This window comes from Protopterus annectens, chromosome 1.part0, assembly GCF_019279795.1.
Source record: "Protopterus annectens isolate FY-2018-M chromosome 1.part0, PAN1.0, whole genome shotgun sequence".
In the NCBI taxonomy this organism is placed as follows: Eukaryota; Metazoa; Chordata; order Ceratodontiformes; family Protopteridae; genus Protopterus; species Protopterus annectens.
The window spans coordinates 1,876,585,320-1,876,603,200 of record NC_056725.1 but is presented as its reverse complement, the minus strand read 5'-3'; the positions used below and the strand labels follow the sequence as shown (position 1 = coordinate 1,876,603,200).

General features: G+C 37.5%; 1 protein-coding gene across 2 annotated transcripts in view; it reads left to right on the top strand.

The window, feature by feature from the left end:
* SLC1A3 (solute carrier family 1 member 3) overlaps window positions 1-17,881 on the top strand; it is a 647,480-nt gene that overhangs the window by 563,952 nt on the left and 65,647 nt on the right. For both annotated transcript variants that reach the window (XM_044069958.1, XM_044069960.1), the window contains exon 8: window positions 17,478-17,672. In XM_044069958.1, the coding sequence (XP_043925893.1) occupies window positions 17,478-17,672 (195 nt within the window). The remainder of the gene's footprint in view (window positions 1-17,477; window positions 17,673-17,881) is intronic.

Here is a 17,881-nt window from a genome sequence, read left to right as displayed (position 1 = left end):
CTACCAGGGGAATGCATCATCCTGGAGCTTATAAACAAAGACACAGGTAGCCTCCAAACTCTGGACTGCCTCAGTTTGGGTTTCTAAAAGGTAGATCATACCTCCCAAACCTGATTGACTTCTTCGAAGCAGTCACCAGAGCCATAGATGAAGGTAAGGTGGTGCACACAGCCTATCTTGACCTCACCAAGGCTTTCAATACCATCCCCCACTCTGGTATTATAGATAAACTCACTAGACTGGGCATAAATCCCTATGTCACAAGACTGGTGGCCAACTAGCTTACCAACAGAACCCACACAGTGAATGTAGCAGACTCCAAATCTGACTTCAGGCAAGTGACAAGCGGAGTACCACAGGGTTCGATTCTGGGTCCTCTCCTGTTCGGTATCTACTTCTCTGAAGTCCAGGCTAATACAGCTGGTCTCTGGCTAACACAATTCACAGATGACTGGAAACTAGGAGCCATAATTGATTCGCCTAAGGATGTGGACATCCTACAAAGAGGCCAGATGCTTGGTGTCAGAGTCATGGCCTGAAGCTCAATCCCAAGAAGTGCATTGTCATCCCCTTTGGGAAAAACACCATACCCATGAACTACCACATAGGCAGGCCTACTAAACACCGAAAGTGTGATAAGAGACCTCGGGACACAGGTGGACAGTAGTCTCGCCTTTGATAATCACGTTGCTACAGTTGTTAGGAAATCCTTCTATGTGGCACACCTCATCACAAAGGGGTTCTCCTCCAGAAAAAGAGAGGTCATCGTTCGTCTCTACTCATCCTTCATCAGACCATTATAGAGTACAACGCCCTGTTTGACATGTACCTTGCAAGACATCTGCAACAACTGGAAGGGCCACAGAAATACCTCACTAGGAGGATGACTGGCCTCAAACAGTTGCCATACGCAGACTGTCTCAAAAAACTCCAGCTCTACTCCGTCGCATATCACCTACTCAGCGGCAACCTCTGCCTAACATACAACGCCATGTCTAACCCAGATCTGATGGAGATGCTACACTTAAAGAAATCCCAATCCCTCCGAGCCACACGCTACAGGGACCTAAACCTTGTCACCACAATAAACAGAACATGCTGGAGGGACAGATTCTTGTTCCAGAGACTTCCCATGCTCTGAAACAGGCTATCCATTCATGTCAAGCAAAGCTCCTCATTAGCCCTCCTTAAGAGAAATCTTGACGATTGGATGGGAAACAGGAAATTCACCCTGGGGATCACTGCTGTGGCTCTGTTCGACAGGGGCACAAAAATAATTTTCTTAAGGGGCGAAAGCCAGGGAATTTTATTTGGCTAGGCTTATGTAGGCCCTAGGGCCAATAGCCTAGTACATACCTATGAACATATAAGTGACTGTATAATGACATGCAAATATAGAGGCACAATCTAATGAGTGCAGAGTGAAATACAGATGGGCACCAATGAAAGTAAGTAACTGTATAATGACATGCAAATGAAGGCACACAATCTAATGGGTGCAGAGTGAAATACAGATGGGCACTGATGAAAGCAAGTCATAATTCACAGATGTAGGCTGCAGTAGAAATGCAGGAAGTTGCATATCAGTATGAGAGTGAGAGAAAAAGCAAATGTGTTAAATTGGAACAAGCAAAAATATGCTAGGAGTAGCAGCAGAGTTTTTGCAGCTGCACTTGTTTTCTGCATGTGTCGCTGCATCTTACCCAGTGGCGTATGGTGCAAATGAAAATGGTGCTAATAACATATCACCTACCACCAGCTAACTGATAAGGAGCTGAGAGGCCATTTTTGAGTGAGGTTCAGAATGCTGTGTGGCCAGGCATTTCTTTGCAGTGTACTCAGTTGAGGACACATGGCTGATATGGAATTCAAAGGAAGAGACATATGGCTGTCACAAATTCACTGCAAGCATATAGAAGCATTCAGCAGCATGCCTACAGCTTCAATAAGTAAGTGCATGAGGCAGTGGAAGTGATATGTTTTGTGCTTGGTGTACAGTACATGCTTATGCAACACCAACGTGTAGTAATGAGCTACAGCACGGAGGAAATTCTACCTACTGCTGTAGTCACGCTTATGCTCCAGTATGTGTTTTAGACAATGTTCCCTAGACACTGCAAAAGGGATAATGGTCCACAAACAGCATTAAAAAGGCACTGCCTATTGTAACTGTATTTTGCTGCCACTGACATGCCCACTGGACATCCTGCTGCTGATACCAGATATACTACCTGTGGTCTATTATGTGCTTTGGGTGTCATTGACATTATTCCCCCCTGTGTACTTAGTGAATCTGTGACAGCTATATGTATCTGCAGCTAAATTTCACTTCAGCCATGTGTCTTCAACCAAATGTACCATCATGGAAATGTCTTGCCTCTTAGCAGTCTTAAGCCAGACAGGGACAGAGCTGTTATATGATATATGATGTTATATGAGTATTGGCTGACATATGTGTTACCCATAAAGAGGATGGGGAAGAATGCATGGCCTTCATATATTGGTGGATACCGAAGTGTACATAGAACTCACTACACTACACAGGGACCTTCCAAAAATAAAGCAGGGATGCACTGGACATAACACAAGCCTCAGCCTTCAGAATACTGAATGCATTTTTCAATGCATTACTTCCACATATGTATGAGCATATCTGCTTCCTCAATATGTCCTGTTGAATGACATCCATATGGAACAAATACTGCATGGCCAAACTGTATGCACAAATCAGAAACCCCGTAGAGCAGGTGTTCATCCCACTGAAGACCCAATTCCACTGCCTAAATACATTTGGGATGCACTCTAGTGTGCCCTTACCAGAGCCTACAAGATGTCCTTAGTATACTGAATACTAGATAACATGATAAAAGGAAGCATGCAGACCAGCTGTTTGTCCCAGGAACCTCACACCTGCTACAACAACCCCTGTCACAGCCAGCACACCAGCTTCATCTAGCAACAACACTAAGGCTGAGAAAGACATTAAGCAATAGATGTAGCACACATCCCAAAACAACAACTGGCATAGTACACGTCAGCACAGGTGAAGCAGCAGCATCTTGTATAACTGTGTGGGCCTTGATAAACACATAGTGATAGCACAGTGTCACACAGCACAAACAAAATGCACACAGCGCTTGTTAATTTAGTTAGTTACTTAGTTACTTAGTTATTTTTGTAGTCCACAGGGCTGTCCCAATGGCTGTCTTTTCTGCACCCAGCTGACCCATTCCTTCCTCCACTGTGGCAAGGCTCTCCAGCCTGTTCATTCTTGGTGGATGTGAGAGTTGGGTGTTAGGAAGCAGGCTATCCCCAACATGTTGGTAGCTTTACAGGCTCTGTGATCTCTGCCTTTGTGATGTGCATCTGCACTTCCATTTATATGTAGCCTCCTTACCAAGCATACTGTGCTCATGGTGTGGGCCTGCTAGGCTCTATTTGCTGTCAGCAACATACCTGCATTTCTGCAGGTGTTACCCATGCAGAAAACCAAGCTGCCTCCCTTCCCAGAATGTGCAGTTTGGCATTGTCCTCTCACCCTCATCTTCACCTTCCTAGCACCCCCAGTGCCCATGTCAAAGTTCAAACAAAAGTCATCTGAGGTGCAGTAAGGGTTTTATCCCTCTGCACCATAGTGTTGGGTCAATGTTGGTTAAATTTTATGCTGAGCAGTGCATGACTGAGTCACACTCTGCATCAGACATATCCATATATATCATGCAATATTAATTGAGGACTGGGTCACAGTCATCTCCTATACACAGGCCCCATGGACTCAGTGAAATGCTGCTGTCAACACAACCTGGAAGGGAAAAGCATGTCACCAAAGATGGAGACTGTGACCTGTGGTGTGGGATACTCAGTGTCATGTAATCCACTTCTGGGGTGCAGAACCTCATCTTTAAGCTGCCCACTATCTGTAAAAGATGAGAGCAGAGTCACTGCTGGGGAATTTTAATTTCAGTAGTCTGTTTATTTATTTATTTGAGTATGTATGCCTGTATTTATGTATGTATATTTGTTTACCTGATAGAACACTGTACAAATTGAACATTTGCAGGCCCAGCCTTGGATACAATCAGACAGGCAGTATAAGAATTAGATGCAAACAAAGGAAATTGTAGTGGTACAATATACAGTCATAAGTCAGATTAAACTGCAAATAATGATTTGCACAGTTTAACTATTTAAAGAAGTTACCTCATGAGGTTTGTGCACAACCTGAGTTGGGTTATCAAAAACAGGACAAAGATTAAGTAAGAGTGGAGTTCCCTCCTAATTCTGTTGCTATCCATTCTTTAATGTTAAAAGAAGGAAGGGTCCACCACAAGTAATTTCAGGAAGAAGTTTCTAAGAATTCATTGAGAAAGTGATGCTGCTGAACTTTAAAGACACATTTACAAACAGTTGCTCTAAGAATATTCTCATCTGAAAGAGATGGCAATATTATTGGCCTCAATTCCTTTTCCCCTCTGAAAGGAAAATAATAGCAATGTGGTCTTATAAGGTGTACATGTATAAGTTACTGTAGAAAATGAGGGTATCGCAGGTACAGTTTGATACCTTAGGCAGGTCATGGCAGGAGAGCTTGACAGTGTACTGCTTTAGCAGGTAGCACTGCATCAGACTACATGTGCTGATATATAATAAAATGGACCCAAAAGTTGTATACACAAATCCAGTAAAAAAGGGTTTGATGAATCCAAGGCTGTTTTGGAGGAAAATCATCAAACTTAGGGATAAGAAAAAAAATGTTGAAAGGTACCTCTTTGATGCTGCAAAACATGCAAGAACATGGATGACTCAAGCTTGCTAGTGAACATTCTAAGGCATACAGACTTATGCAAAGTATGTGACCGCAAATATAGTGACCTTTACCAAAAGTCTTGAAGGTAGCTATATTGTGTTTTCCAGAACAGTTGTTTAGGAAGCCATATTTTGTTTTCCAGAACAGTTGTTTCTATCTTTAACCTTACCCTGGCAGAGCAGAGGATTAAGGCTATGAACTGTTAACAAGATTCTTCCTTTAGTACAAGGATTGATTCCTTTACCCTTTGTTTACCTGTTGAGAGAACTTGAGCAAGTCACTTAACCAGACAGTGCTTTGGAGAAACTGTGAATTTGGACTAGGCTCCTTAACATTCCGCTGGGCAGTATGCCAAGTAACCACCTATAAACATTTGAACCTGTCAATCCATTACTCATATATTCCCATATCTAGAAACAGGCAAGTAACATGCATATGTTGGTGGCAGATAACCTGCAATGGCTATACACATGTAATCTACTGTCACTCCTGCCAGTTAAACCCATCAGCCATCAGCCATACATGCCTTAGCAATTGCCTTTAGTAATAATATCAGAGGTCTGGGAAGAGGAGCACTTTATTATCATCCCCAGTAACAGGTCCACAAATATTAGATCTCATACTCATCAACTTATTTCATTGATTTAATATTGTTCCCACACACAGCTCTAACTTTCTTGCAAATTTCACAAATCTAGACAGATCAAAGTTAATCAGAGAGCAAAATCATAGTATTGAATAATGGCATTTATGAATCATGCTGCCACTTCTCTTAATATTTTTGATGAATGTCTTATAATAATATTCAAAGTACAGTAGTACCTGAAGAATTAGGGTCAGAAACTCAGTATGGATTTAGCAATGGATAAAGTACTAGAACTGTAGTACCTGAAGACTTACATCAGAAGCTCAAGTATTGATTCAGGAACAGATACGGTATTAAAACAGTAGTACCTGAAGACTTAGGGGCAGAAGCTCAGTATAGATTTAACAATGGATACAGTACTAGAACTGTAGTACCTGAAAATTTATGGGTAGAAGCTCAGTATAGAATCAGGAACAGGTACAGTACTAAAACTATAGTACCTGAAGACTTAAGAGCAGAAGCACAGTTTAGATTCGGGAACATGTACAGTACTAGAATTGTAGTACCTTTAGTTTTAGGTACAGAAGCTCAGTATAGATACAGGAAAATATGCAGTACTAGAACTGTAGTACCTTTAGATTTAGGGGAAGAAGCTCAGTATAGATTCAGGAACAGATGCAGTACTAGAACTGTAGTACCTTTAGATTTAGGGACAGAAACTCAGTATAGATTCAGGAACATATACAGTATTAGAACTGTAGTACCTTTAGATTTAGAGGCAGAAGCTTAGTGTAGATTCAGGAACAACAGATACAGTACTAGAACTGTTAGCAGCTGAAGAATTAAGGATAGAAGTTCAGTATGAGTTCAGGAAAAGTTGCAGTAATAGAAGTGTAGTACATGAAGACTTAGGGACAGAAGCTTAGTATAGATTCAGGAACATCTATGATACTAGAACCATAGTACCTTTAGATTTATGAGCAGAAGCTCAATATAGATTCAGGAACATATATGTTGATAGAACTGTTAGTACCCAAAGACCAAAGGGCAGAAGCTTGGTATAGATTTATCAATGGATACAATACTAGAACTGTAGTACCTGAAAATTTACATGCAGAAGCTCAGTATAGATTCAGGAACAAGTACAGTACTAAAACTGTAGTACCTGAAGACTTAGGAGCAGAAGCTCAGTATAGATTCAGGAAAATATACAGTACTAGAACTCTAGTACCTTTACATTTAGGGGCAGAAGCTCAGTATAGATTCAGGAACAGATACTGTACTAGAACTGGAACAGTTACAGTAATGGAAAGTACATGAAGACTTAGGGGCAGAAGCGTACTATAGATTCAGGAGCATCTATGATACTAGAACTGTAGTACCTTTACAGTTATGGCCAGAAGCCCAGTAAAGATTCAGGAACAGATACAGTACTACAGCTGTTATTACCTGAAGACTTAGAGGCAGAAGCTCAGTATGGATTTAGGAATGGACACTACTAAAACTGTAATAAATATAATTACTGATGACATACTGCTGCATAAATGGCAGTAGACTACCTGGATCTGTCTTCATGAATTGGTACAAGACATACCTCTCAACATCTTAGGGTCGGAAATCTGGACAAAGCCATAAATAATGGTGAAACAAAGGCTCAAAAATAGGGACAATTTTTAAATATTGCTCTTACAAACTTAGAAAGTTGATAGAACAACAGGTTTTGCATTAGTGTGAATTTTTTGAGGGGTATGAAGTCTGAATCTCAAATGTATATCATTATTTTTTAACTTCAGTCCTCAATGATTTGCCCTAAAACCACATTTTTATTGAGAAATGGACCAAAAATATGAGGCAACAATCTGGCCATTCTGTGAAAATCTGTCCAGTTGAGAGGCATAGAAGATCATTAATGTCATCAGCCGCACTCTTGTTGTCACTCTCCATATTTTCTTAGTGAGTAATCAAATCACTAGCCAATTTAAACGCTGCTTAGATACATACTTCTCATCTTTTCATTGGTTTAGTTACAAAAGCTCAAGGCCTACTGGATATTGGGTAGCCTGATGCCCCATATCAAATGTAGGAGCTTATGAGTCCCCATGTAGTCATGCAGGCCTTTATTGAAGGTATCAATTGATGGGGACCAATTTAACTGAAATGGAGAGTTTATTCCCTTGCTGTGGGAGTCTGTGAGATTTCATTGTATGGTTGATCATTGTTATTGAGGCTGAGTGTCCTCCTGTGTTCAGGTCACCAGGTGAGTATTCCAGTCAAAGGGTTTGAAATTGTAAGGGCATCTTTAACGCTTTGTATGTCAGCCACAGGTCTCCAGTACAAATGCAATAAGATGCAAAGAGGAGAAAGATAGATGTTGACTGTAAGATAAACCATGAAGCCCTTTTTATTCTCTTTATGAGGAAGGTCTGTGCCTTTTCCAAATGCACCAGATTGCATGCTAGTAGGTCACAGAACAGGATGCAATATTCTATAACTAGTCTGATAATAACTTTTTTTGAGATGGGGGATTACCTCACTGACATGGCTCTTATCCCCATGAAGGACAGCTGTGTATATTTTACAGATAGAAGACATTATATGTGTATCAAATGAAAGGTCTTTTTCTACAAGGGTTCAAAGGTCTTTCACTAATCTGTGAACTTTTAGATATTGTCCATTAGTTGTATATACAGTCAATTCCACAACACTGCACTCTTACCACTGAAGGTCACTATAGAGTCAGTGCCAGAAAACTGCACTTTTACCACTGAAGTTCACTATAGAGTCAATGCCAGAGCACTGCACTTTTACCACTGAAGTTCACTATAGAGTCAGTGCCAGAACACTGCACTTTTACCACTGAAGGTCACTATAGAGTCAATGCCAGAACACTGCACTTTTACCACTGAATGTCACTATACAGTCAATGCCAGAACACTGCACTTTTACCACTAACGTTCACTATAGAGTCAATGCCAGAACACTGCATTTTTATCACTGAGGTTCACTATAGAGTCAATGCCAGAATGCTGCATTTTTTCAGAGAGATTACTATATTGTGCAAAATGAACATCATTAACAATCTTATCGTTTAAACAAGTGATCTTCTTCTCAAGCATCTTGATTTTTTTAGAGTAGTCACCGATTAAGACCATCAACATTTCAACTCCTGTTTTGTTGAATAACTAAACCAAGTATCTGAATAAATCATCCCCAGTAGAGACTGCATTCAGAAATGTATTACTACATAACCTGAACGGTATCTGTTCTCTCTTAATGCATTCCTGGAGATAATGTCCTTCATATTGCAATGTTTTCATTTTGGAAATTAGCTTTTCTTTTTTTTTTCAATAATTTTTATTTATTCTTTACATCAAAACAGAGCAGTAAATGACAAATATCACACACAGGAAGAACATATGAATATTAAGCAATTGTTATACATTGAAAGAAATGCAAAAGGAGGTTGATTAATCAAACAATACTATTTACACTATATACATAGATGCTTTCAAAATTCAGTATAGCAAAACAAAGAGGAAGAAATGGGTTGTTTTTCAAGAGTTATAAGTACAATATTAAAGAGGAAAAGGAAAAGCACTTGTAGGTGTTAGGGATATATGATGTTGTATAGAAGTTCTTAGTCATAATAAAGTATGAGCATTATTGTAGTTTATGCAAGAATAATATTATAGATTTCTTCCCATAACTTCCTAAATTTTATATTTTTGTCCCTTTTATTAATTATTATTTTTTTGGGCTAATAGATGTTTGATCGCCATTAATCTGAAGTTCTCCCAGAAGTTATTAGTTGAGTTAAGCCAGTTGGTCGCTATATAGAGTTTCATTAAAAGAAAGATATTAATTAGGGTAATTGCTTGTTTTGGGGAGATATTATTTGGAAGGATATGTAGTAGAGTAAATTCCAAAGTGAGTGTGGTTGTTTGGTAGCCCGTTTTTTGTAAATGAAATTTAAGCGAATTTCAAAGTTTAAATACACATTTACAGCTCCAGAAAAGGTGGATTATGTCGGCCATTTGGTCTTTACAGTGTAAACATAGTGGGGATTTCATAGGGTTAAATTTATGTAGAATAGCAGGAGTGAAATATGAGTTGTTATAGATCATGAGTTGAGTAAAAGCTAATTTCTGAAGGGATATAGATTTTATTGTTAGGTTAATTGCCTGAATCAATTGATGGTTGTCAGTGTGAGAGAGGTTTTTTCTCCAATATTCAGAAATGAGGATATAATCCTTGAATTTAATGTCTTTGACCATTTTATATGTGAATGTAGTACATTTTTTTGTTGAGAGGATAGTCTTCCAAAGTAAATTACAAGTTGCTATATCTTCATTGTTTATGTTGGAGCTGTGTAGATAGCTGATACATAATTCTTTAGTCTGTCTCAGGATCAGTAAGTATGATTTGGGGAGGTTCAATTGGTTCCTTAATTCTTGCACAGGGCAATTTAAATATGGATATATGTCTTGGATTGTTGTATTTAATAGACAAGGGAATTGGTTTAGGTTTAGAGTTTGGTTATTTATTTTAAGATTAGGGCTTTTATGTAAGGGTTGTAATGTCATCATAGCTTGTAAAAGGTTTAGAGATTTGAAGAGTTTTGTGTTAGTATAATGGAGTGTTTGAGGGGTTCTATTAAGTTACAAGATTTCATTAAACTGGTATTTAGAAATGGTAATGTTTTGGGATTGATGTCTAGGCTTTTAATATGGTTATGGTATATTCTTATCCAGTTTGGGTACCAAGCATTGTCTTTTGGGTTGCATTCAGCTATATGTAAAACTCTATTGGTATTTATGATTAAATAGTATGTCTCAAAGTTTGGAAGGTCTAGGCCACCTTTATTTTTGGGGATTGTTAGTTTGTCATACGAGATTCTGTTTTTTTTTAGGTTCCCAAATGAATTTTGCAAGCTCGGTGTGTATTTGCTTAAAAAGGTTATTGGGTATGGTTATCTGGGAATTCATGAATATATATAGTAATCTGGGTAGGACATTCATTTTAATTACGGGAACTTTGGCTAAAAATGGTAACTTTAAATTTTTCCATCTATTAAGGTCTAGTGAAATATCTAGCTATTTTTGTTTTATGTTGTTTGAGTAGAAATCCTTGTTGTTTGTAGAGAATGTGATACCTAAGTAGTTAATTACTTCTTCAGTTTTTAATTTCCCTATTAGTGGTAAAAGAGAGAATGATTTAGGAGTTTTAAGGGGAAAATGCTAGGTATTTTTTGAGGTTTAATTTGTAATTCGATATCATCGAAAAGTGTTCAATAGTGGATAAAATTTTATTGACGTCCGAGATTGGTGTGGTACAATAAATATTCAGGTCATCAGCAAAAGCCGATAGGAAGATTTTGGTGTTGTAGATTATTGGGGGGTTACGGTATGTATTTTGTTTTATATTTAGGAAAAGAGGCTCCAGGTATAAGTTAAAAAGTAAGGGAGATAAAGGGCAACCTTGACGGGTTCCATTTTTAATCAAAATCCTATTTGAGCAGGTTTTGTTAATGTATAAAGATGTATAGGGATTCTTGTATAATATTTGTAGGGTTTTAATACATTTTTGGGGTATATTGAAGTAAGGTAAGGTTTGGAATAAAAATTCTAAAGGCTTCATTAGCATCAATGATAAGTGCATATAAATTTAGATTATTTTGATTAGCATATGAGATTAATGTATTAAGTGTTAATGTATTATCGCTCGTTTGTCTAGTTAATGTAAAGCCCGACTGTTCGGGGGAAATAATTTTATCCATTATATTTTTCAGTCTGTTTGCTAGTATGGATGATAATATCTTAGTGTCAATATTTAATAGTGATATGGGTCTATGGCTATCTGGGTTTTTAGGGTCTGCTTTTTCTTTAAGTATAAAAATTGTTTTGGATGCGTTAAAGTGTATACCAAAGATTTCATTATTTATTATATAGTTCAGTATATGAAATAGGATTTCAGCTACGATGGGGTAAAAGGTTTTATAAAATTCTGTAGTGAGACCATCTGGGCCAGGGGCTTTATGTAATTTCATTTGTTGCATTGTTGAGGTTATTTCTTCAATAGAGATGGGTTCACTTAATTTCTCTTGTTGATTTGGATCTAATTTCAGGAACTTGATACTTTGGAAAAAGCATGATCTATCATCTTTTGAAGATAGAGTTCTTTGTTCTCCATAGGTTTGTGTGTATATTAGTTTGAATGCTTTAATAATGTCTTCATTTTTAGTAAGGTGTTTGTCCTGATAGAGTATTTCAGATATTTGAGAGGTGGATTTGGTTTGGTTTATAATTCTGGCTAGTACTCGGGAAGGAGTTTGGACTTCATTAGCATAGTTAGCTAGCATTTTAGTTTCATAAAATGATAGTTTATTATTATGTAAAAGGTAAAGATCCTTTTGGAGTTTGAAGATTTCTGTTTCTGTTTGAGTATTAAAATTAGTTACTAGATCGTGTTCAAGTAGTTGTATTTTGGTCTCCAAATCCTGTTTCTCTTAAAGTTGAATTTTTTTATAGTAAGCTGCTTTTTTAATACAAGTTCCCCTAATTATCGCTTTGGTTGCCACCCATTCAATATCCAGAGGTACTTGAGAATTCGGAATGTTTGATAGGGTTGACTTAAGAATGGCTTTAATTTCATTTCATCAATTAACTCCTTTTTTGTTTAGAAGATTGGGGTTCAGGGACCAATTGTAACCTCTTTTTATTATAGAGTTTTTGGGGTTTCCATTAATATTTAGAGTAATTTTGGAGTGGTCTGAGAGGTATCTAGCATGTATAAGCAATTTTGGATCTAAGGTGATGAGTGTTTCAGAGATTAAAAAGAAATCTATTCTCGACCACATTTTATGACAGTTGGAGTAGAACGTAAATTTACTAGGATTATTTGGACTATCACCATATTTAAAGGGATCATATAGTTTGTAAAGTTCATTTAAAGCTAGCGATGCTTGTTTGTTATGTGGTAGAGTTAAACTTGATCTGTCCTGTTCTGGATTCTGATATGAGTTCCAATCACCACCTAGGATCATATAGTGGTTTTGGAATTGGTTCAGAATAGGGTATAATGATGCATAGAATGAGTGGAAATTAGCTTTTCTAATTTAAAAATATTACCTTTGCCAAAGTCAGGCTCACCAGGCTCAACATTACAAACACCATCTGAATCCATGTTGCGGTTAAATGACCAAACATTGTCCACGTGTAAAAATGGATTTTAAACATCACTAATTAAGCCCCCAGTGTCCATACTGGTACCAGGAACAACTGCCACTTGAACGTTCAAGCTGGTTTTTCTTCCAGAACTTTGTACATCTGTGCCAGGACACAAGACATGGAGAACTGCACCTGTTTTCTTCTCTATTAGTTTTGATGTTTGCTGTGGACTTACTTCCTCTGAGGTTTTCTAACAAGCCACAAAGCTCAGGTACCACTCCAGTTAACTTCTGTGTCGTAGAACCGAAATCCTCTCCTACGGATTATATTGAATAATCCAAATTGACCTCTTGGGATGTAGACTCACATGACAGGCATGCCATTCTGCTGAATACAAACTATGAAAACCAATGCAGCACAGCAACCAAGACAATTACACTCAAAAAGCTATAGAACCATTACCAATAGGCACTTTTGTTCTTTATTTATTTATACTAAGAACTTCTTCAGAAAATGAATTATGTTTTACTGGAAAAAAACATAGCTGGAAAAAATATAACACCCAAGTATTTCAAAACCTTTTTTGAAACGGGTACCCATATCCAAGACCTCGGGTCACATCATGTTGTAAGAAGGAGCAGTAGATAGGTACCTCTTTTTCACCTGAAATTTACTCTAAATATGCATGCTGGTGTTAGCGCTGTTATGGTGATACCATTCTGCTATATATAAAGCAGTTTTGCTTCCTATCCTTCATTTTCAAATATGCTTGTAGGAAGCCTTATTGGCTGTCACCTGACTTAATGACAAGTGTTACCTTGAATGAAGCTTTGCTTCTTTGATTTTTTTCATGAGTTCTTTTTGGATGGACTTAGCCTTTAGCCTTGTTGTATTGGGTTGGGTAAATTTTGAAGGCTTTATTGTAGCTCCACCATTAGGGTTTATTGCAAAATTTTCCACTATGCATACAGTATGTCTTTCATGGATGAATATTTAAATGGAGTTTTTTTAACTATTCATGAGGGTTGTTCACAGTATTCACTTATGGGGGGGGGGGTTCTAATATATGGTACATGTTAATTGACACAAAATTATTTTTCAGGCCACCATAGTAGACATTTGGAAAATCATTAAAGGTGGCTTCATACTTGATTAATTTGTTCTGCATGAGGGTCATTGTGGCCTTGTACTCAATGTGAAAAGGGGATGAAACAATATTTAATTTAACACATCTGACATGGATAATTTTCAAGATGATATACAATATGTTTCTGCCTTTGCTGGTGTCTTTACCATCCATTTCAGATTATTAATGTTTATGACGTGTTCTAGTTTTCTTCACAGTTATTGACAAAGCCATAGATTTTCCATTCAAGATAAGGACAATTTAGGTTATCAAGCGGAAATGTATTTTGTATTATGTGTAAGGTTGTAGGTTTATCAAGGAAGTAGGCATGTTCTACAGGTAATACTGATGAAAACAAAATTGTGGTTTGCATTATTTATTGTAAGCTGCAGGTGGAGCTCTTCACGTCCATATTTTGTTTCGATAACCCTGTTTTTTGAAACATTGACTATAAAAATGGATACATCATCACTGTGCTCAGTGGTCCAAGCTAACAGGAAAGCATTATAGCCAGGTATTTATAGAATGTAGGACAGGTCATTGGACTGTGTCTCTGTGACATCACATTCTCCCAGTTCCTTAAAATGCAAGATAAGCTTCTAATAATTACTTATCTTTTTATTTAGGTTACTGGCATTGGTGAGTGCCACTTACATCTTATTGATACCTTCAGAGATCAATGACCATTACTTTGATCTGCTTAAAAAGGTACATGAAGGTGAGAAGAGTCTATTCAACTCCCCAGGCCATTCCAATGAGAGGTCTAGTCTATTCATTGGAAAATATTCTGCTACTGCAGTGCTTAATACACATATGAGCAGTTTTTGGAGATGGCAGTTAGCCAACGTTTTATCCAGCACAAATGTGGCTATTCTGATCTTTGACAGATGCCTGAAATGTAATAACATACAAGTATGAATGTGTGCGCAGGTTTGGAAAGTCATTAGGTAGGTATACTCTACAGAAAAGGATAAATGCACACTTTGGGAAGAGGGTATCTCAGGCTTCTGTAACTATTGCTATCATCAGGCTCTGGTGCAAGCTCATGGTGTTTTATTGTTCCTTTATGTGCCTCCCATTCAGGGTCCTGAAATAAGACTGAATGTGTACAGAAAGCAAATACAAATTATGATTGTGTAACACAGCAAATGCTAATAAAAATGTAATGGTTTCGAAGGTGGCAAGTTCTTTGCACCCCCATATGGGGCTCTGGTCCTATACCTCCCCGAATATATATTTCAAATTCAAAATAGCAGAACTTATTCTGCCATACAAAGATATTATCATTAATTTAAGACTGGATTTCATGTCCCAAAGGTTGTACAGCTTGGGATTTAGAATCTTGTTATAGGTTCATACTATGCAATCAATCTGCAGATTATTGCACACCTAGCCATTAACTAGATAGTGACCAAAGGTTAGACTCAAACTCTGTACCTTGTGCTTGTGAGGTAAACACCTTAACCATTATGCCGACCCCAATGCCCTAAATATGGTGGGACATGGAAGAAGGTATACCTACAAAGGGAGCTCAGGGAGCTTGCACCAGTGAAGATGTTACTGATTCATTTTAACTGTTTTAAGATGAGTTTCATTCTTTTGCCTTTTTTTTTTTTTTTTTTTTTTGGTTTCAATCTTATGATGTCTGACATTTAAGTGTCAGTCTTACAGTAGGGAGCATTACTCTTGTTTCACCATTTTATTTAATTCATTGCTTTTTTCCCAAGTTTAGGATGAAAAGGATCTTAGACCAACATATTCATGCAGCTATCAAATAAATAAATAAACAACAGCAGATAAAGCCTAAATCACAAGCTAACATATCTACTTTCTAATGCTAGAATATAGAAAATATTTTAAAAAGAGATATAGAAATAACTAACCAAAGCCTACAATGAAACATAAACACAGCAAGCATCTTTATAGTCAAGTAGAGAAGAAAAACAGACAATCCCAGACCATTCAAAAAATGAGAGTGGTAGTTTTCCCAGGTGGGTTATTGTTCCAGACAACAAGTCTTCAGTTGCTATAGTGGCTTAAGTTCAAGGTTCATGGCATGTGGATAATGAGTAAAAAGCAAAAAAGTGTCAGGACAACAGGTAAGAAAAAGCAAAGACCAGAACAGATGCAGTCTTTGTAATGAAACAGTAGAGATTAGCTTAAAAATTCATTGAGTCTGTTTTATCTTTTAATAACCAGAAACAGTCCTAGGTAATACGTATTTTTATCAAACATTGATCTGTGTATTGCAACAAAGAATGCCAGCTCTAGATCCAGCACAAAAATATTCTCTACCCTTGCTGACACAGTTATCTCAGCTCAGAATTCATGAAGCATATTTTTATGAGAAAATCTTTAGCATTGTACCCATTTCTGTCACTTGTAAGTCTTCATAATGGGGTCTTTAAAATAAATCTGCCATGACTCCTATTTGAGAAATTAATTATGGTGATATGCAAGTAAAGAAAGTTCATTTTTTACCCTATGTCTCTCTGCAGTGTACTCAAATGTATTTGTTTAAAATGTCAGCTAAGACATTCAGTTATATATGACAAAATAGTTACGACAAGAAGACCTCAAAGTACAAAACAGGCCATTTCCTTTGTTTCTGAAGGTCAACCCCTATGTAACATGTTATTAATGTGTGTGTGTGTGTGTGTGTGTGTGTGTGTGTGTGTGTGTGTGTGTGTGTGTGTGTGTGCATGTGTGTATGTGTGTGCATGTGTGTGTGGGGTGTGTGTGTGTGTGTGTGTGTGTGTGTGTGTGTGTGTGTGTGTGTGTGTGTGTGTGTGTGTGTGTGTGTGTGTGTGTGTGTGTGTGTGTGTGTGTGCATGTGTGTATGTGGGCATGTGTGTGTGTGTGTGTGTGTGTGTGTGTGTGTGTGTGTGTGTGTGTGTGTGTGTGTGTTGGTTGACATAAATACTCTTTTCTATAAGGAATAAATATGCAAGGGAAACAAACCCTAACAAATGAAATAGAGTTCATTATTTTTAAACTTACATTCAAGCATTTACCATCTTGGGAAAACATCAGAGGTTGTCACTAAATAGAGATTACTGAGAGATCATAACTTTTTTGAACATTCACATCTTATTCATATCATAGTTCAATAAACAAAATTTTTAATTACATACACACACACACACACACACACACACACACACACACACACACACACACACATACACATAGACAGAGTCAGTAGCAAGTCATATACATATATTATGATGACACAGACTGAATAGTCACAGGTTAATAAGACACAGCAACAGCATGTCAGCATTAGGAATCATGCAGCCCAACAGGTTTTAAACAGTTTCTTACATTTCTTTAATATGAAGATAATTTTAGAACATTGATACATTTATTTTCAGTTGCAGCGTAGTCACATATCCAAATAAATTAGAAGAGCAAGAGTGGAGTGTATATACACACACACACACACACACACACACACACACACAGACAATACAAACACACATACATGAATATGCATCTGCAGCTTTGGAACTATTGTTCCACAACAAACAGTATTCCCTCATATTTTCTACTTCATGGTGAAATGGAACTTGATGTTTATGAATCATGTAATAAATTTTAGATAACAAAGTTTGTAAAATGTAAGTAAAATCTTCTACTGATTGCTCCCGTAAAATCAGCTTGGATGTGCTAAATCCTATCATGACTAATTATTACGACTATGACTACTTGTTCTGAAATGTTTCACTCTGCTTTACCAACCCCTGCTAAATGTTTCACAGATAACTAACAGAATCATTCCACTTCCCACAGCTCTGCCACACTGCCCATCACATTCAAGTGCCTGGAAGAGAACAATGGTGTGGACAAACGTGTGACTAGATTTGTGCTTCCAGTGGGTGCAACCATAAACATGGATGGTACTGCGTTATATGAAGCCCTGGCAGCCATTTTCATTGCTCAAGTTAACAACCTGGACCTGAACTTTGGGCAGATTATTACAATCAGGTAATAACTTTTCTTAAGAATACTTAATTTTGTAAATCACTTTGTTTTTATGGTTCTAAAACAAGAACAGCATGAACATTTGTGTACTGTATTTTTGAAGGTGAACAGGAATGTTTTGTTTTATTTAGTATGCTCTACCGTGAGTACAGACAAGCCCACTCTCCATGGCATTGCATCTGGCCTTTGTACGGCATTGTAGCTGAGTATAT